The 22,338-nt window shown below is 34.5% G+C and overlaps 1 protein-coding gene across 1 annotated transcript; it reads right to left on the reverse strand.

Annotated features, from left to right (window-relative positions):
- Positions 1–794: 794 nt before the first annotated feature.
- LOC121264986 (berberine bridge enzyme-like 18) lies at positions 795–2,601 on the reverse strand. Its single transcript, XM_041168407.1, has one exon. It carries the CDS (start codon positions 2,599–2,601, stop codon positions 988–990), a length of 1,614 nt encoding a protein of 537 aa, XP_041024341.1. The 3' UTR covers positions 795–987.
- Positions 2,602–22,338: the final 19,737 nt, after the last annotated feature.

Below are 22,338 nucleotides of genomic sequence, written 5' to 3' on the forward strand. Positions count from 1 at the left end.
AATGAGTTTGTTTTCATAGCAGGTAGTTATTCTTGTTGCAAATAATCTGTTACAAATGCTCGTTTTGATTCTACTTAAGGACTTTATTAATTCTAAAGTAGTTCTTGTACGACCTTTTCTTTAAGGCCTCATTTATTTTCGTAGATTAGATGAGTTTAGATTAAAGTTAAAAGTTGAATAAAATATTATTAGAATTTTTTTTTTAATATTTTTTTTTAAAATTGAAAAAGTTGAATTGTATATTTTATTGTGTAGAAATTTGATAAAGTTGTAATAATTAGATGATATGAGTTGATAGGAGTAGTGAAAACGAAGGAGGCCGAAGTAGAAGCTGCGTAATTATTATATTTTAATTGACAATGCTCTTAGAATTCTAGATGGTAAAATACCCTCAAGTATAGATATATAGAGCTCGGATTTTTATCCAAAATTATTTTTGTATATATCAAATATGCCACCTATTCATTTATTTTAATCGCAATTAATTTATCCATAGAAATATATTGGACAATGATCATGGATTTTTTCCACCTACTGCTGCCCATATGTAAATTTTTTGTTGGAAAGGAAAGCATTTTTTAGCGGCACGCTTCCTGTGACTAGCAATTATCAGAGACTTTCTTTGTAGTTGTAAATATTATATATAATTGAGGCTAAGAGCTGGTTAGTGATGTAATTGAGTATCATTAATTCATAACCACCAAACCAACAGATCAAAATATATAATTGACGTAAATGAAAACTATATTATTACTGGAACATAAATATGTCACAAAGTACAATATTATATATATATATATATATGCATCAACAGACATGAATATATGCCTCAATTTGTGGAAACCCTTTTATTTTACAATGCACATAAAATATCGATATATATGGCCTTTATGATATGTGCTTATTAAATGGAATAATAGGGAAAACATGGTAGAGAGAGGATTTATTGTTGAGTACAATATCTTCTGTAATTAAAATCACCTCTCACTAGGATGAAAGAGCCGGGATGCTTTGTTCATTCCTGAAGAAATTAGTGGGATCGACCATGGTCTTCACATGAACCAACCTGTTAAAGTTGCTCTTGAAATATTTAGTACCCCATGTACTTGCCCGTCTATAGCTTGTGTTACCTTCCTTACGATTTGTTCCTATGTCAAGGTCCCTATAATTGATGTATGCAGCTCTTGGAGATTTTGAAACATAGGCAGCCATGTAACTGTAAAGCCTTCTGATCCAACTTATATGCCTCTCGGATGCCGCAATTCCTTCTTCTTCCCAATACACCAAGTGTTGGATTTTGTAGATGTTACCAACTCTATGTGGGAAAGGAATTGCAGATTCCGAGATTTCACTCATTCTTCCCCCATACGGACTCAGGATCAAATTTGCTTCCTTGGCCTCTTTTTGGTAAAATCTCTCCAAAATCCCTTGCAAGCCAACTTCTGGAATAGGTTCCATCACGTAGTCAGATTTTGCTTTGAAAAAAGTTGGTCTTGTTAGAGGAATCCTGCTTAGCAGTACATCCAAGGATTCCCCAGTTGGAAACCCGGCGAAGTAGAGGGTAGATTCAATCCAACTCATTTCAGAGCAGTCTTCTCTTACCAAACCCAATTCAGGGAAGCTCTCTTGCATCAATGAAAGGAGATTATCTATCCCTCCGAGATACAAGGAATTAAATGAAGCCTGTACTGTTCTTCCTTCAGCTTCTTGGCTAGAATTGGCAACACTTAAGATGACGCGAATGAATAGGTCTTCATCAAGCTTGTCTGCAACATATTGCCACCGATGAACAAGCTTGGTTGCATTTTGTTCCAAGTTCCTATTAACTGTGAATACAGTCACAGTTGATGGAACATGAACTAGCTCGATTTTCCACGCAACAATGACTCCAAAGCTGGCCCCTCCACCTCCTCGAATGGCCCAAAATAGATCTTCTCCCATTGATTCTCTGTCAAGAATTCTGCCCTTAACATCAATCATTTGGGCGTCAATAATATTATCTGCAGCAAGGCCATATTTGCGCAACAACGTTCCGTACCCTCCGCCACTGAAGTGTCCACCAACACCCACAGTCGGGCAAACTCCCGCCGGAAAGCCAAAGTTTCTACTTTTCTCTGCAATCCTATAGTATACTTCACCGATAGTGGCACCGGCTTCAACCCATGCAGTGCCATTTTTTACATCAACATTGATTGAATGAAGATTTATCAAATCGATTATGACAAATGGAACATGAGAAACATAAGAAAGACCCTCATAATCATGACCTCCGCTTCTAACTCTTGTTTGCATGCCATGTTTTTGGGAACACTTAATGGTTGCTTGAATTTGGGAGACATGCAATGGCATAATAATGACTAGAGGTTTCGGGGTGGCAGGTGTTGAGAATCTAGGATTTTGTATGGAGAATTCCAATACAGATGAATATGAGGAATTGGCGGGGGTGTAAATGACTTGAGAAATTGAGGCGGTGGAGTTTCCAACATGAAGGGTCAGGCATTGAAGGAAGTCTTCATGGGTGTGAGCCGGAGTTGCCCATAAAAATGAGAAAAGAAGAGTAATAACAAATGGAAGAAGCACTGAAGAGCTAACGGGCTTCATTTTTGTTTGTGTTTCTGCGTTAAAAACAGGATGCAAGCTTCCTTATTTATAGTGTTATGAGGAGATATATACGTAATTTGCTGAATACTTGGAAATTAATGTGAAAACTGTACGTACAATGGTGCTTATAACAGCTGTTGCATATAACGTACATATTTTTTAACTTTGCAGGAAACCATGCCATCATGCATCCAGCTGATTGGCCACGGAGAGATCTTGAATTCCCACAAGAAATTTCGTACACAGAAAAAGAGAAAATTCGAAGCTATCGCGCGTGCACGTAGTAAAGCCCAAATTGCACGGCGATTTGACAACATAGTACGTTGACAGACTAATTCAGGTCATGTGTACGTACTTTTCTTCGGCAAGCATGCATGCATGCAAGGGGCTAATTAATTTTGGACTCTTCGATATGTATATTGACCTGCGTGATATGCATGTTTCAGATTTCACGACTGTAATGTCGGTTTATTTTTGCAAGAACATTATAGTTTAATATGGGGTCAAAACACGAGCTTTACAAGAATTACGTATCTTGCAGCTTATACGTGGAATTTTACATACTTAGCCATGCGGTGGAATAGTCAAAGCTCAGCCTTCGAAAATGTCACGATCTTCCCTATTTAATGAAGATTCTAAAAGGGACATTACCATCTTAATTTCTTATTCTTATGTTTTTGTTGAAAGGATTACCATCTTAATTAGTTCAAACTAGCCCGGTACGTGTAGTAAAAATAAGTTCAAAATAGTAATTAATTAATAAATCATTTTTTTGCTGAATTATCTATTATTATTTACGATGATCATTCAAAGAGATCAACAATCTCTGACTTTGCTAATTAGGACTTTGATGTATGTTTGAAGCGTAATTTCGCGTGCATGGACCGATCTTTCACATTCATCAATCTTATTAAAAGTTAGGAAAATGATAAATACACAACCGGCCTTTTTATAATCATGTTTTAAATAAATGACAGCATAAAAAAAAATTAAATGACATTTAAAAATATTATTGTCTTGCAAAAATTCTTTTATTTTAAATCGTGATTATGAAAAGAGTAATACTACTTATCCATTTTCTCATCATCCTCTCTTTATCCCACAATATACTAGCATTAGATGATTGGAGACTATTTATTATATTTCATTTGTGAACCTATCATTTAATACAACATCATAGGTTGATGAGAAAATAGATCGATGATGAGTCGATTTTTCTTATAAAAATGATTGTGTTTATTGTTACTGAAATCATGATGAGTTTTATGGCTTCTAGAATGCTTAAAAAAATAAATAGGAGTAAGTCATCTCAAAGCATTTTTACAAATTTTATATATATATATATATATATATGAGATATGGTACAATGAAGTTTTACACCATATAACTCTAATTGATCAACATGTAATTTATCATTTTTGTCATTCAAAATATATTTAAATATACATATATTTAAGCATTAGTATAGAAGATCAGCAAAAATGATAAATCACATATTAATTAAGTGAATATATGTGGTATAAAGCTTCTATATAGAATTTATGATATAGATATATATATTATATATAAATACACGATTTGAATTTTGCCTAAGGATTTGAAGTTTGCATAATGCACGGATCATTAATATCCACAAGGACTTTTCAAAGTTCTTTGACTTTTTTTTTTAATTATAATTAGCTGCTTGAGCTAAATTTACAAATTAAGCTAGCTCTGAAGAATTAGGAAAAGGCCATTTATTCTAGTCAACGGTCAGAGGTTTGAAAATTTCAATTTTCATATAAATGGAAAAATTCCTGCCCATTGTAGAAGCATCTGACACGTATGCATGCCTAGTCCTTGCGTGGTCCGCAATTCTTTCCAAGTATAATAGTACAACAAAATAAGAAGTTCGTAGGGTCCACTGTACATTATATATGAATTTATGAATTAAATTTATTTTTTAAATCAAACTATTTCATCATTAGTATTAAGCGTACTAGAAGTATTCAAATAGAATTATAGAATAGTCTACTATGTCGCCCAATTAAAATAATAATAATATTAAAAAATAATATTCTAACAATATTTTATTTAACTTTCAACTTCTATTTAAAACCATCTCATCTCATTTCACTATCTAAACGAGACGTACTCAGATTATGCTTATTTTTATATTAATAAAATCTTTCCTACTTATAAAAAAAAATTCGGCATACTTTTCGAGAAATGAAATAAATGGATTGTCATGGCCAAGACACGAGTTACTATATAATTACTATACTATATAGTAGTACTATATATTAGTATATTAGTATTATATATTATGTAATTACTATATTAATATTTTTTTATAATCGAGGATGTCCGGTCCAGCTTGCGCGCACCTCAACTAATCCTACAGAGCCTTAAAGTTAACAACCAGGTAAACCTCTAATGGCCCTAAGGGGACTCGAACTAGTGACCATCAGGGAGCAAATCCAAGACTCAAACTGGTGACCATTGGGGAGCAAATCCATGCGGAGCCGGAGTTCAATTATTGAGAATTAATTTTTACATTTTTAACAAATTTTATGTTACTAAAAATGTTAATGTTGTTACTAATATTATTACTTATAGTTAATAAAAAAAATAGTTTCATTAATATTTAATTCCATTTCTTTTTACTTTAACAATCTATCCAACATTATTAACACTATCTCAGAAGTTTTAAAATTATTAATAAATTGCTTTACGTAAAATTACTAATATGATGTACACATTTAGAAATAAAACATTATATATTTAATTAACGAGGAACAAATTAATATATAACATAGACATTTGGCTATAATTAATAAAACTAACAACAATAATACACTAATATATAATACACTATATTCTATATATATAGTATATATTATAATATATCATATTATATATTATATATTAACTATATATAATATACGTTATATATATAATATACTATATATATATACACTATACTATACTATACACTATACTATACTATATATATTATAATATAATATTAGATATAGTATGCTATATGTTATAGTATACATTATAATATATAACATATATTAATAATATAATTTAATATAGTATTAATAAATTTTTGGAAATTCAATCGCAAAACGCTTGAACGTGACTCAGAATGATGTTCGAATGTTTCATGTATATAAGCCCAAAACCGAAACAGAAAACGTCATTTTCAGACCCTTACCGTTATCTCTCCACCGTTGCACGCCGCCACTAAACTGTCGTTGCCACGGTCAAACCCCGTCACAACCGTCGCCAAAAGGTAGACAACCCTATTTTGTCCTCTTACATGTTTTTTTTTTAAGATTTAGTAGGATTTTGTGTAAACTAAACGTTAGTGGTGACCAGATTTTTAACTCCATTTTTCGACCACTACGGGTTGCCATTGGCCAAATGGTCATTGTAGAAAAGTTTCTTGAAGTGTATACCTCATTTCTATGGTGGCATTTGGTCACTTAGAACCTTGGTACGTGATTTTCGAGAATGGTTGAGCAACTATTTTGTGTCATAACGTTCGAACGTTTTGACAGAACGTTCTAACGTACGACGTTTCAATTACATAGCCGTTATGCTTTCCATGTTCGAACGTATATTTTGTACATTCGAACATTACTTTTCATAGCATTTACGTTCGAACGTTGAATGTTAACGTTCGAACGTACTACTTTTCAATTTATCCACTGTTTGCCTTCCGTGTTTGAACGACAATATTTTATGTTCGAACATAAATCTTTTAAACGTGGAAGGCATAACGTTTGAACATACCACATTTTAAAATTCTTAGTCGTTTCGCCCATGATGTTCGAACGTGTATATCATACATTCGAACGTTAATTGTTATGTTTGAACGTTAAACACATATGTGCAAACGTTTTATCTGAACATTCGAACATATGTTATATTATGTTCGATCGTTAATGCAGAACAATTTAAAATTTATACGAAAAATGCATCAATAGTACTAATAATTTTTTTCCTTTTCTATTTTCAGGATATGACTCATCCTTTGCATACTAGGAAACGGGGCAGGGAATGAGCCACTGAGAACACTGCTCGGATTGGGGCTCATACTGTTATGGTGGAGCGAGAGGTCTTGATCAATGAGTTTGACGAGTTCAAATGGGAGTAGATGAGCCTCAGAGATGTCTTCATCAGTAGAGACTGGGAAATATCTGCACATTGAGAGGGTAGGTATACCCCTCAATGGTTCAGAAGTTCTATATGGGATGTACCCCATGTCTTAGGACGCATCCTCTCACACTGTGACTGTATGAGGTGTTTCGTTTGAGATTTCATCAGATGCCATCGTTGAGCTCCTCGAGATTCATCGAGTAGTTGAGAAATCGACTACAGCTGACTCTCAGACTAGCGACACAACCGTGGTTCACACATCTATATCTGCACACGGCACACTCGATAGAGATGTAGACACTTCTGCATCATCTACTGGCCTAGTTGAGCTAGTATATGATGCCAGAGATGTAGACTAGTCAAACTGGGAGAGACTGCAAGCAAATTGAGAGGAAGAACACATTTAACCAAATACATCTGCTACCTTTCTCTCACATGTTGCAGCTTATTGTTGCAAGAAACCTGGATCCTAAGGCACATAAGACCACATTTAGTCAGATTTTGGCACAGTTTTTCATACGAGTGACGCGTGGAGATACCATCGATTTGCCACTGCGCATCTTTGGGAGGATCCGTTACTAGGCGAGCATCGTCTCTATAGACAACCTCCCATATGGTGTCATCACCAGCCGGCTATTACCTGCTCGGAGAGTGCCACTCCAGCTGAAGGAATGGGTCACATTTCAGATGAACCCCCTCGACATGAGCACGTATCGACATAGCATTGGACAAGCAAGGAGGTATGCTCGACGTTAGCCACCCCCTGTAGCGGATCTAGTTCCTCTAAGCAGCCTGGGCTAAGTGTGGGGAGTAGTAGTCAGCAGCCGACGAGTACATCTGCGAGAGATGCGCGGCCTGCTTGGATTGATGTGGTGCTCTCACAGCTGACTGTGCATATCGATCGATAGAATGTGACTATAGAGGAGTCTGTCGCCAAGATAGCCCATCGTGTAGGTATCCTCAAAGAGAAGGTTGATAGCTTGACTGAGGAGATACAAAATACAAATTTCGTGAACAACGCGTTCATCTGAGTGTTGTTTAGGAAATTCTCTCATATTTTGTATTTTGCTTTTAATATATGTAAGAAAAAATATTATTTAATATATCTATTATTTTTTAATTTCAATTCTCAATCTTCTTTAATGTTAAATTTTTCAACTTTAATACTAAATCACTGCACTTCAAATTTATATAAACATAAATATATATTTATATATGTATATATAAATATATAATTATATTTTACAAATTGTGTATATATAAATATATATTACAATTTTTTAAACTTATTCACAAATTATGCACTATAAAAACCACTTAATTTTTAAATTAGAGTCATATTTAATTTAAATTTACAATTAACATTCGAACGTTAATTACTAACATTTGAACGTTGGCAACAAAATATTTCACGTTTGCACGTAAGTAACCACAATGTTTGAACTTATGACGTTCGAACGTAAATTTCCCCTCCGTTCGAACGTCAAAGATATCTCATCTGTCTTTAGTACCGGTTTCTAGAAACCATCACAAAAAGTATTTTTTAATGACATTTTGGGGACTGTCACAAATTTTCAACTATCACTAAAAAGCAATTATGTTACAGTGTGGATAGCGATATTCAATCAATTTATTTCGTTCCATTAAGTTGGTATTTTGGCAGGTTGGCATTTATTTTGTGGCTTTGTGGAGTCATAGATTAATTATATTGGAGTGGTTGATTTGAAACAACGAGTTTTAGGGTCATTGAGAATTTAGAGTTTATATATGCACTATGAATTATGATTTTTAATTGACAAGAAGTAACGGAGTACAAACATTACTAGAATGGCAGAAGTTGTGACAGAACTGGAAGACAGGGATGAGGAAGGGCAAGCACGAGGGTCCCTCGAAAGTTAAGGAAGCCCGAAAGAGCCCTGAGCACTCTGCAGAGCCATCATTAGTGGAGTGGTTAGAGTCCGGGTTTAGAGTCCGTTGAAAATTTCATTTGCGAAGTATTAAACATTTTTAGGACCTCCAGAAGATCTTGGAGAAGGATAAGGGTCATTAGAATGTCTTTTGGGTATATGTCAAGAACAATGTATTTTGGATGTTTGAAAGCTTTCTACTATGATTATGTCATGATACTAGAAACATATTAGGTGCATTGCATGTTAACTATATGAATGAAGGGTGTGTGATTATGTGTTACATGTCCTGACGCTTTATGTTTGGATAAGGAGTTGAGATGAAAGTTGAATAAAATATTGTGACAATATTATTTTTTTAATATTATTATTTTTTTGAAATTTGAAAAAGTTGAATTGTTTATTATATTTTATGTAAAAATTTGTGAAAGTTGCAATGATGAGATAAAATGTGATGGGTTGAAAGCCTCTCTCAATCCAAAATGAGTCAATCTCTGTCAAATTCCAAGCGAGGTCTGGGGGTGTCACATAACTTAATTATCTACAAATTCATGTTTCACAAGGGTCTTCAAATTCCAATGTTTACAAGGTCAAAAGAACTCGACAATGTCACAAATAAAAATTGGACAGAAAGATCACTCAACACTTTATTCAAGCGAAAATTTCAAGATTCACTTTTTCATTAGGGTTTGGACTCTTTAAATGGTCTACTCAAACCATAAGTATATATACAATATGTGAGGCCCCCAAATCCCCGCTTGAGATGTAATGGAGACTTGGAGGGTCAGGACATGCAACACAAGGTTACATATCCCCATTCATGACAGTTAATATGCAATGCATCATAGTATGCAACTAGCAGTATACAATAATTGCAACGGAATAAGGGTGATTAGTTATAACTCATGTCAGAAAGCATTAATATCCATCATAAGTTCAAACTTAAGGATAGAATTTCCTTAATACAAAATACTTAATCCAAGTTCCATGATTAGATCAACAGTTTCATACGCTTTGAAGAATGAAGAGACAATGTTTATGATGATCAAAATTATATCTAGTTTTCGCTCATGGTCCAGCTCCTTTTCAACCATCTGTATCTAGCAGTCCTTCTTGTTCTTCCTCTACTGGTCTTGACACAACTTCTATCATTCCGGGAGGAATGATAGTGGGTCCACAATTGTGAGATTTACTTGAAATCTCAGTAAGTTAAATAACCAACTTTCACAGAGATAAGATATGTATAATTAATTATAAACATGAGATGCATGCAATGACATGCAGGAAGAAAAAATCCGTATTTGCCTCCCATCTAAGTTTCTCAACATCTTCAAAAAAAAAAAAAAAACCTTTGATGCACTTTGTCTTTCAGAGAACATTTTCACTTTCTCATTTCAAAAACATGACATTTCGAAAGAGAACATTACATACCTCATTGCTTTTAAAAATCAGAACATTTCATCGTTATTAAATCCATCATTAACATACGTATGATAGCAACACGGTCTCCATATGCACCGCAAGCACTGCTGGTGACCGTAGCACAACTCAATTTGACACTACGTCTTTGTTTGCAAACATCGTTCTCAATGCATTGGTAATATAACATAATATCATTATAACATCATAACATATACACCTACCAGTATTAGGTGTCATAACATTTGACTTCGCTCTGGCATTTTTTTAAAAAGAACCAATTTGAAACTCATTGACTGTTCTTCGCCAACCAAGGGTTATCATTCCATTTTTACTCACTCCAAAGTGGATAGAGGAGTTCCACTAGGATAAATCCCTATCCCAACTTTTGGGGTCATGACAAAAATTAATTTCATGCTATACTTGAAAAATATATTTCATGATATGTACATTTCATGTAAAAATGACATTTATAGATGCAATATGCTAAAATGGTGAGAATTTCACATGTCATGTAAACAAGTAATCAAATGCTCAATGATGTATCATATGATTTTTCATGCTCAAAATGAAATTTATAATATGAATGTGGCGCTTATACATGAATCGTAAATAAATTATCTAAAAGTAAGTTAGAGGCTAACTTACAAACTTCTCACGTTTGGAAATATCATAGCATTTGAAATTAAATTCATACTAAGTTAGGATTTGTAGTACTACGAAAGACGTTAATAATGAAATGATTATAAAAATATATATTTATAAAAATACCCCTAAACTCTCAAAAATTATCACTAAGGCCTTAATATTTTACTATTTGCAAACAAATCTCAAATTTAACCAAACTTCATGGACCTTATATTTTTCATATTCTAAAACTATCTATACCCTTAAAATTGTAAAATTTCAAAGTGGAACTAGCTCAAACTTACACAACCTGTGGCATGCACTCTAGTTGATGCCTAAGTGTAATTTCAACTATTGATCCATATGAATGCATGCATATGAAACTCTCTTTAGCCACAAATAATCACTATAGTCATTAATGACATGATAAAGGCTAAATCTTAGGTGAGCAAGTTCATCCCAACACTTAATTATGGCTAAAAACCTTAATCTTCATTAATCCTTCATTAATGAAGCATGATACTCTTAGCCTAAATAACCAAGGCATGCTTTCAAAATTCATCCAAAACATGTATTTTCATTCTTATCCCAATCAAAAGATCTTCTAAATGCTCATTGACCAAGCCTAGGTGAAATAAATCAAAACTTCATAAAATAAGCATGATTTAATCAAAATCGTACATTCTTGATGATCAACACAAGGTAGAATTAAACCTTCAATGATCATTATAAGACATTAATAAACCTTAAATGATCTACCCTTCAATGATCATTATAAGACATTAATAAATCATATCGAAACATATTTAAGACATACCATGGCTAAATTTCCACTTAATTTAAACACTTAAACCATTCTTAATGAACCCGGTTTTGAATTAAGCATGGTAAGTGGTAACCTTTTCTGAACTCAACCAAAATTCACTCCAACACTTGAAAACAAGGCTTGACATGCAAACTAAGATCAAGGTCAAGAAAACTTACAAATTTCGTAGCCCACTCAAGCTCCTAGCACAAGAACTCTCAAGAACTTCTAAGAACAATCAAACTCACTCACTTTCGGTTTCACTAAAAAGTAAGGGAGAATATGGCTCTCTATGCTCAAGGGGGAGCTGGATATAAAGTTTGGAGGAAATGAGGGGGTGAAGGGGCCTTTATAGATGGCCAAGAGGGTGGAGGCGTGGTCCAAGGGGATTGGTTGAGGTGGGAGGTGGTGTAAGAAGCTGAAATTTTCAGATTGCCTTCATCAACTTGTCACTTGTGCAGGGAGAATAGTGGTCTGAAACCACCATGATTTCTTTCCCACAGTTGCTATATTGCTCCTATGGATGGTAGTCAAGTCTTAGTGCAGAGGAAATAGAAGAAAAACCAACCATGGGGCTGACGGGTTCAAAGTGTTTTTCTTTAGACAGATTTGTTCATTGTCTTGACTCATCTTCTTGACTCATCTTTATGATTGATTTGTGCATGTGTAAGGACACTTCTTAAAGACTTTTTTAGGTGGTAGAAGGTGGAGGGTTGGCTACCAAGTAATCATGAAGGTGCAACTCCAAGAAGATGATGCAATGGAGGGTGGTTGCTGAAATGGAGCTGTGCACAAAGACCATTCTATTTTGGTGCCTTCTTTGGGTGGAAAAACCTAGTCAAAGGCTCATGATGACCATGAAAGACTCTTGGGGATTGGGTGGTGATGGTGGTGGCGTGGGGTGGTTGAAACTCAACCAATTTGGCACCCACTCAACTAGTCTTTTAGGTGCAATCGGTTTTGGTTATTGGTTTAGTTTTTGAAACCAAATTTCATCCAGGGCTTGATCTGGGTTATAAGGGATCATATGAGGTGTAAAAGTACCATATTACCCTTGAGAAAAAGGCACAAAAATATTGGATTTAAGGGCAAAACAATCCATACACTCAAAGGGCACACATGTGTGCCAATTGGTGCAGTTTTTATATGTCATTTCTTCTAATGACATGTATGGAGGTTTATCTAGGGTCTTAGTATGATCTAAGAGTGATGTAATTGAGTAATAAAACAAGAAAAATTTCAAATCAAAAGGTTAAAAAATATTAAGAATGAAAATTAAGCTCTAAAACATGGTTTAAAGATCACTAACCATGGGTAAGTGGATTAATGGTTTCAACCAAATTTCAAAACTTAATTTAGGTACTTATAGTATGACAAGGGCTTAAGGAAACCCATGGTATGGTGTATTAGACTTTCAAATTGAAGAGTGAAATAGAACAAAACAAGGCTTTGGGCCTTGTGCGCTTAAAAGGGCCATGAGTGTGGGTCAAAGGCTCATGGGCTTTTGGGTTTAAATGAATGGAGACCTTGTTTTTAGATTTTGAAGGATTAAAAGAGACCTCAAGATCTACAAAGATGGGGCTTGAAAGACTTACATTGACATAATTGGGCCTTGGGTCAAATCTATACCAAGCTTGGCCCAAAGGTCTTAGGCTTCCTCATACTTTGCCAAGGCTATCCTACCAAGTCTTGCACTCTTATGAGGCTTGTTTTAGGGCTTCTAAGGATTGGCCCGTAAATGTCCTAATGTTCTAAAGGCCTTAGTTCCCTCACTACGAAAGGTATCCCGTGGATGAATTACTTATGGGCTTGCTTCTCTAATCCTCCATGCTTAATAAGTTGGGCCTAATAACTTCACTCTTACTAAGTTAGACTGAATGACCATATGTCCTTTTCATTGGGTCTATTTTCTAGTGCCCTCCAAGAAAGGCTTAGAACTTTATATCTCCTAAGTTGGGCCTAAAGCTTTTTAACATCTTATCCTTAGCCCATCACATCATTAGTGCATTAGATGCCTAAAGTCTTTTGTCCACTAAGTAGGGCCTAAAGTCTTATTGCCTCTCCTAAGCCTTTATATCCAAAAAGCTTGGGCCCTTAGTAAACCACTCTTTGGGTCTTCTCCAATTCCATCAAATACGTATACAAATTGCTTAGCCCATTAATGTGGCAACGATCTAATATACTATGTGTCATTCCCTTATGGACTTCTTGGCTTCTTATTCTCAAAATTAATAAAGCACTAAAACTACTCCAAAATAATATTACTAACCAATCAAGCTCTACAAATTTTATTTTTCCTCAAAAATCAATATTGCACTAGAATCTTCTAAAAGTTCTTCTAAACCCAAAGTATACGGTCTTTTTGCCAACTCAAGTATCCAAAATTGTTTTTATTCTAGAATAGCTTAATCCTAATTAACTAGGATTAAGACTACTAAGGTCAAGGCCTAAAGAGCCTTTTAGAAGGGGTATTACAGAATAATATGTACAACTTCTAGATCGTCGAGAGATGCCAAAGCTTTAGTTTTCATTGTATTCTTGATAGGAAATCTTAAGGAGCTATATTGTGCATTGAAGATCGATTCTCTCTAGATAAGCAAACCTCCATCATATTGTGCTCGTGTTTGAGTACTATTGAGTCCATTGGTGTGGACATGTTCGTTGGCCGGAAGGAGTTTTGGAGATTTTGAAGGCATTTTCAAATGAGTTTTCACTTTGTTACCAAAATTGATGTGTTGATTATTTATTGTGATTTAATTAATTGATTGATTGATTGTTAATTTAAATAGTCCAATAAATTTGAAAAACAACTATTCACTCCCCCCTTCTCCGTGTATTTGGGATTTGAATCCCTGACTTTTTTAGTTTTCAATCTATTTATCAGGCTAGCTAGTTTGCAAGTTAATTAGTTTTTCTTTTATAATTCCTTTTAGGAAAATTTGGCATGTAACCATTGTGCTTTGAAGTGGTATGTAATCTATTTATCAGGCTAGCTAGTTTGCAAGTTAGTTTCTTTTTCTGTAATTCCTTTTAGGAAAGTTTGGCCTGTAACCCTTGTGCTTTTCCCCAATGCAAATTCTACTTAGGAATAAACCCTATGGTACCACAAACTTGAAATTTAGTCCATTCGTTACAAATTTCCACTACAACACAATTACTTTTTAATGACGGTTGAAAAATTGTGACAGTCCTCAAACCGTCATTAAAAAGATTTTTCTGTGACGGTTTTTGGAAACCGTTACTAAAGATAGATGAGATTTTTTTTACATATACGTTCGAACATTGTGGCTACTTACATGCGAATGTGAAATGTTTTCACGCCAACGTTCGAACATTAATTGTAAATTTAAATTAAATATGACTTTAATTTAAAAATTATATGATTTTTATAGTGCATAATTTGTGAACAAGTCTAAAAAATTGACTTGTATATATTAATATATACACAATTTGTAATATATAAATATATATTTATGTTTATATATATTTGAAGTGATATGATTTAGCATTAAAGTTGAAAAATACAATATTAAAGAAGATTGAGAATTGAAATTAAAAAACCATAGAAATATTAAATAATATTTTTCCTTACATATATTAAAAAAATACAAAATATGATAAAATTTTGTAAACAACTTCAGATGATAGCGTTGTTCACGAAATTTGTACTCTGTATCTCCTCAGTCAAGGTATCAAACTTGTCGTTGAGGATACCTACATGATGGGATATCTCGGCGACAGACGCCTCTACAGCTGCAAGCGAATGATCGATTGATCTTACGATCAATATGCGCAGCCAACTGTGAGATCACTGCATCAACCCAAGCAGGCCGTGCATCTCTCGCAGATGTACTCGTCGGCTATTGACTACTACTCATCACATGACCTGGCTCAAACTGCGTCGGAGGAACTAGATCCTCTACAGGGGGTGGCTAGCGTCCCCTCACCTGTCCAATGCTACGTCGATGCGTAGTCTTATCGAGGGGGCTCATCTGATATTTGACCCGCCCCTCCAGCTGGGTTGGCACTCTTCGTGCAAGTAATAATCGGTTGATCAGGACACCGTATGAGAGATTTTTCATGGAGATGATGCTCGCCTCGTAACGGATCCTCTCAAAGATGTGTAGTGGCAAATCTATAGCATCTCCACGTACCACTCGTATAAAAAATTGTGCCTGAAGCCAACTAAATGTGGTTTTATGTGCCACAGGATCCACGTTTGAAGGCGTTCTTCCTCTCGATCTGCAAGCAGTCCCTTCCATTGATGACGTAGAAATCCTCATCTCGGTCATCCCAAGTCTCGAGGCCAGTAGATGATGTAGAAGTCCCTACATCCTCACGGGGTGTCGCATGTGCAGATATCTCAACTCCTTAATGAATCTTGAGGTGCTCGGCAATGACATCTGGTGAAATCTCAATAGAAACACCGCGTACAATCATGGTGTGAGATGATGCGTCCTGAGGCATGTCACACATCCCATATAGAACTCTTGAAACATTGAGGGGTATACCTTCACCCTCAACGTGTAGATATTTCCTCAGCTTCTACTGACGAAAACATCTCTGAGGTTCGTCTACTCTCGAATGAGTTCGTTGAACTCATTGATTAGGACCTCTCGCTCCATCATAACAGTACGAGCCCCGATACGAGTAGTGTCCTGAGTGGTTCTTTCCCTCCCTCGTTTCCTGGTATGTAGAGGATGAGCCATATCTTGAAAATAGAAAAGAAAAAAAAATTGTTTATATTGATGCATTTTTTGTGTAAATTTTAAGCTGCTCTACATTAACATTCGAACATAGCAAAAGAAACATTCGAACGTTCAGATAAAATGTTCGAACGTGTATCCTTTATGTTCGCAAATAAAAGACATACGTGCGAACGTATAACATACACGTTTGAATGTAAGCAGTAAATAAATTTATGACGTACGTTCAAATGTTTATGTTATACATTCAAACGTATTTGTTTTACGAGTGAACGTAAAGGATGCACGTCCGACGTTAAAGCATAGATAAATTTAAAAAGTAGTACGTTCAGAAATTATAATTAAACGTTTGGACGTAAATGCTATAAAATTAATGTACGAATGTAAAACAATACATGTTTGAATGTAGAAGCCTTAACGGTTATGTAATTGAAACATCGTATGTTCGAACGTCTTGGTGAAACGTTCGAACGTTACGACACAGAATGGCTGAGTCGACTCAACTATTATTGAAATCTCGAAAATCAAGTTACAAGGTTCTAAATACTGAAATCCCAACGTAGAAATGAAGTATACACTTAAAGAAACTTTTATATGGTGACTATTTGGCCAATGGAAGCTGTGGTGGCTGAAAAATAGAGTTAAAAATCCAGGCACCACTTGGCTCGTTTTAAACAAAACCAAACCCAAATCTCAAATAAAATACATGTTAGAGGTTTAAAGATGGATGCCTACCTTTTAGTGATGGTTGTGGCGGGGTTTGATGGCAGTGACGACAGAGGAGTGGCAGCGTGCAAACGAGAATGACAACAAAATAGTGAAAATGACGTTTTGCCGTTCTATTTTGGGCTTATATACACGAAACGTTCAAACGTAATTCTTAGTACGTTCAAACGTTTGTCGATTGATTTTCTAAACTATTGACTATAATATATTATATTATTAATATATGTTATATATTATATATTATAATGTATACTATGACATAAAACATACTATATCTAATATTATAAATATTATAATATAATATATAATATATAATATATATAGGATACATTATAAACTAATGAAAACAACATCAGAACCTCAAGCTCTTATTACTAGCCCAAAATGATATATTTTATTATTACAATCTAGTACACAAAATTCTAGCGTACAAATTCCTAAACAAATTAATTGGAATCAAATTACTTTTCCTAATGAATGAAAATTAGATTAATAGATTCCTAAACATATATTACTCTTCTTAATATATTTTTTTTGAATAGTTTGTGAGTTTATGGTGTTCATTTTTTAATTAATATGTGTAGAAATATTGTTGTGGGAATATTGTTATTGTTGTTATGATTTGAATTTGAAATATTGTGATTATTGTTTGTGAATTTTATTAAATATGTTTAACAAGAAAATTATAAGTTTAGGATCTTAATTTAAGTAAATATTAAAAACATTTAATATACATTTAATATGAGAATTAATATTTAACATTTAATAAGTATATATAATATATTCATACTAATTTAGTTAGAATATGATTATTATTCAAATTATAAGTATAGTATAAAACTTAATCTTAGAAAAAAAAAGAAAAAAAAGGTATATAACTTAACTATATATAAAGTATAATATTTTTTTCATATAGAGGGAGATTAAAGATGGGGTTGGCCATTGGATCAATAAATAGCAAGACAGTGTATTATATATATAATACTATTATATATATAATACGCTATATATATTCACAAGTAGGCGGAGATGATGCCTAAATATATATCCTGAATAAAGAAGAATCTAAAATTAACAAAAAATATCTCAAATAAGATTATATGAAAGAAAAAAATAGTCACAAAAGATTCGTATTTTTCTCAACTTTTACATAAATAGAAAGAGATTATATTCAAGAAAAATGTTATGAGTATTTAGAGAAAATACAGATTAATATATATTTCTTTACATGGTTTGAGATATATAAATCAAATCAATTATCTACCATAAACAAGACTACTAATCAATGGATTAAAGAAGAAAATAATCAAATTGTTTATGAAGAATATCGTCATTTTGAACTCATCAAGTTCAACCAGAGAAATACTCAAATATTGGCTTCGCACCTTCTAATTATCATACACCAAGATCTGTTCTTATATCAATCTCACGGAATAAATCTCAAAATTTTGATACTAGATCTTTTGAAATCAGATCCTAGAGTCTTGATACACAGATTCAGAGATTAGATCTCGGAATAAATCTCAAAAGGTTAGTATTTTTCTCAACTTTTTAAAAATAAAAAGATATTATATTGAAGAGAAATATTATGACGCATCTAGAAAAAAACACGTATATATAACTATTATATTAATAAATACTAACTATTTAATAAAAGTAATGTTCGAACGTGCATTTTTTACGTTCGAACGTTAATATTATATTCCCGCTCGATTTCCTCATATCTGTGATGATCATCCTACGTTCAAACGTTTCAATTTAACATTCGAACGTCAATGGAGATATATGAGAGGAAATTGATATTATTCGAACGTACAATTATAATACGTTCGAACACGAGAAGAAAAATGTGAGAAATTTTCTGCTCGACTTAGGAACCTCTGTGATGATCTGAAACGTTTGGACGTTAAAATTTGACGTTCAATTGCCAAATTTTTTAACTTTCAAACATGACAATAAAAGTGCGAGAAATTTCCCGCTTGCTTTTTGCACGGGCCTCTGCTGATAGTCATGGTTACATTAAGTGTCCATGTCGAGGATATAAAAATTTGTGTACAATAAGGTTGGATGAAGTTGAAAGTCATATATTTGTGAACGGTATAGATATGGGGTATACCCGATGGGTACTGCATGGTGAGCCGTATAAACTGAACAGTCAGCAGATGTATTGGTCGATCATCACAATTATTTGCAGCACATGGATGATGATTATGAGTAGGGTGAGATGGAGGAGATGTTGGGTGACATTGGAGTGGGGATGTTTATGGATGAGGTTGACAACAATGCCTCAAGTGGCGGAGGGACTGATTTTGAAAATTTAACTTCAATGTGGGAAAATGCAAAGCGTGAGCTTTATCCAAGCTGTACAAAACATTCCAAAATGTCGTTTCTTGTGCAGTTGCTTCACATTAAGTCATTGTGTGGGATGTCGACGAAAGAAATAAACATGGTATTGAACTTATTTAATGAGGTGCTTATCAAAGGGTTTGCATTGCCTAAGAACTTTTATGAAGCAAAACAGTTGAGAAAGGGATTAGGATTTGAGTACAAGTCCATACATGCATACAAGAATGATTGTGTTTTGTTCTGGAAGGAGAACGAGGAGAAACAAACATGTCCTGTATGTGGAGAGTTGAAGTGGAAGGGTAAGAAAAATGTGTCAGTTAAGGTGTTGCGGTATTTTCCCTTGAGACCTAAGTTGCAAAGACTATCTGTGTAAGAAAACAGCTCATGATATGAGGTGAGACGAGGAGAAAAGAGTTGAGGACGATGTATATATGAGGCACCCAGCTGACTTACTTGTTTGGCAGTCTTTCGGTAATCAATACCCTGAGTTTGGGATAGAAGCTCGGAACGTGCGTCTGGGACTCACAACTAATGGATTCAACCCTTTTGGGATTATGAGTACAAGTTATAGAACTTGGCCCGTAATGGTGATTCCGTACAATCTTCCACCATGGAGGTGCATGAAGGCACCCAACTTTTTGTTAACTTTACTTATCCTCGGCCCGAGATCACCAGAGAATGACATTGACGTATTCATGCAACCGTTGATTGAAGAGCTGAAACAATTATGGGAAACAGGCGTTAGAACTTATGATGCATCCACGTCGACATCTTTTCAGATGCATGCTGAGGTAATGTGGACCATAAATGACTTTCCAGCATATGAGAATCTTTCCAGTTGGAGTACAAAAGGGAAGTTAGTGTGTCCAACGTATAATAAAGAAACTGCTAGTGAATGGTTAAAATATTCTCAGAAGTTGTGTTTCATGGGTCATTGACATTATCTACCAGCAAATCATGCATGGAGAAGAGAATGTGTTAGAATTGAACCAAATGAGTTGTCTGGGGAAGAGATAGTGGAACAACTAGTACATGTTAAAGCGGCCAATTTTGGCAAAGGTTAGGAAAAGAATAAGAGAAAATGAGGCGCAGTGGAATTGAATTGGACAAAGCATAATATTTTTTTTGACTTGCCTATTAGTCGTCCTGTATATTGCGACATAGTTTGGATGTAATGCACATAGAGAAGAACATCTGTGATAATATACTAGGTACATTGATGAGCATTAACAAAAAGATGAAAGACACAATCAAGACGAGGAAAGATCTTGAGAAAATGTGAATTAAATATAATCTACATTTGCGGGTGGAAAGCAATAGGATGGTCATGCCAGATGCATGTTTTACGATGACGAGGGAGGAGAGGATGGACTTTTACAAATGGTTGCAAGGTGTGAAGTTGTCAGATGGTTATACTTCAAATATTGGAAGATGCGTGAGTCCTAATGACTGAAAAATCAGTGGATTGAAATGTCATGACCGTCACATATTTTTGCAGAAGTTAATACCTGTGGAAATTCATGGGAAGCTGACATCTAATGTATGTGTCGCCATATCCAAACTCTGTATATTTTTTAAGGATTTGTACACTCGGGTAATAAATCGAGATGTGTTGCTGAAATTGGAAGAAGACATTGCTACTATACTATGTAAATTCGAGCAGATCTTTACACCATCATTTTTTTATGTCATGATCCATTTAGTAATATATTTACTACAAGAGGTACTGTTGGGTGGACCAGTGTAGTTCCGTTGGATGTATCCAGTTGAAAGATATTTGGGTCAATTGAAGCGCACTGCTGGGAATAAAGCCAGAGCTGAGGGTTCAATAACAGAGGCCTATATACACGATGAATGGTTAACATTTTGCTCTTTAAATCTTCGTGGTGTTGAGACATGATTTAATCATCAAGAGAGAAATGATGATCTTGCTGCTCCGCCTCCTCGTGAGCTATCAGTGTTTTTCCAGAATGTACAACCCTTGGATACACAAACGGATTACGATTTAATTGATGAAGAGTTGGATAAAGTTCAGTGGTATGTGCTAAATAATTGCTGGGAGATTGATGATTATCTCAAGTATGTCGTTTCATGCTTTGAATAATTCTAGTTTTCTTGAAGTTTAACTATAACTGTTGTACTCAAAATATACTTCTTTTACATTTATCTATAATAGTGAGTACATGGACAAACTTAGGACGGAATGCATAGAAAATATAAAGGTAAGACACGAGGAAGAATTTCCTAGATGGGTTGAAGAACGTGTATAAACTAAAATTATATATATGTTATATTTTGAAACTTTTAACTCTGGATAACTTTTAATAAATATATACTATTTCAATTGTTATTTTTTGGAACAACGTGCTCGTGATCCCGGATCAATTTCTTCTGAATTGTATGCATTGGCCCGTGGTCCCTCAAATAGAGCACTTCGAGGTTATAGATTCCATACTCTGGACCGTGAACGTAATAGAAAGACTCAAAACATTGGTGTATTGGTCAAGGGGAGTCATAGAACAGATGATATTGACTATTATGGTGTCATATATGATATTATTGGATTGAAATATCTTGGTGGGTCTGTATCATATGTCTTTAAATGTGATTTGTGGGATCTAGGCGGTGGTCGGGTTTCGATACATAGGGATAATCACTTTACGAGTGTCAATACTGCATCTAAATGGTACGAAGATGATCCATTCGTATTGACTTGTCAAGCTATCCAAGTCTATTACTTGATTGATCAAATGAAAAGTGCTGATAAAGATAGTGGAGAGATAACTTGGCGAGTCATACAAAAACTTGTCCCTCGAAATATATATGAAGCAAGAACGAGTGCAGATTACGAGAATAGTGGAAATGAAGATGACACTCCGATTATATAGGCATACCAGGAAGATGGAGAGGGTATTAACTTGTTTGTTGACCTCAATGCACTCGAGTTGCTCCCCTTGTGTAGAGATGATGTGCCATCCGTCCATCTCGACCCGTCCGTATTAAATGATCATTCAATTCAAGTAAGTGAGGAGGTAGAAGAAGAAGAAGAAGA

This window comes from Juglans microcarpa x Juglans regia, chromosome 5D, assembly GCF_004785595.1.
Source record: "Juglans microcarpa x Juglans regia isolate MS1-56 chromosome 5D, Jm3101_v1.0, whole genome shotgun sequence".
Lineage (NCBI taxonomy): Eukaryota > Viridiplantae > Streptophyta > Magnoliopsida > Fagales > Juglandaceae > Juglans > Juglans microcarpa x Juglans regia.

Excerpts from the sequence above, each read along its gene's own strand:
- LOC121264986 (XM_041168407.1), bottom strand. The coding sequence starts at position 2,601 with ATGAAGCCCGTTAGCTCTTCAGTGCTTCTTCCATTTGTTATTACTCTT.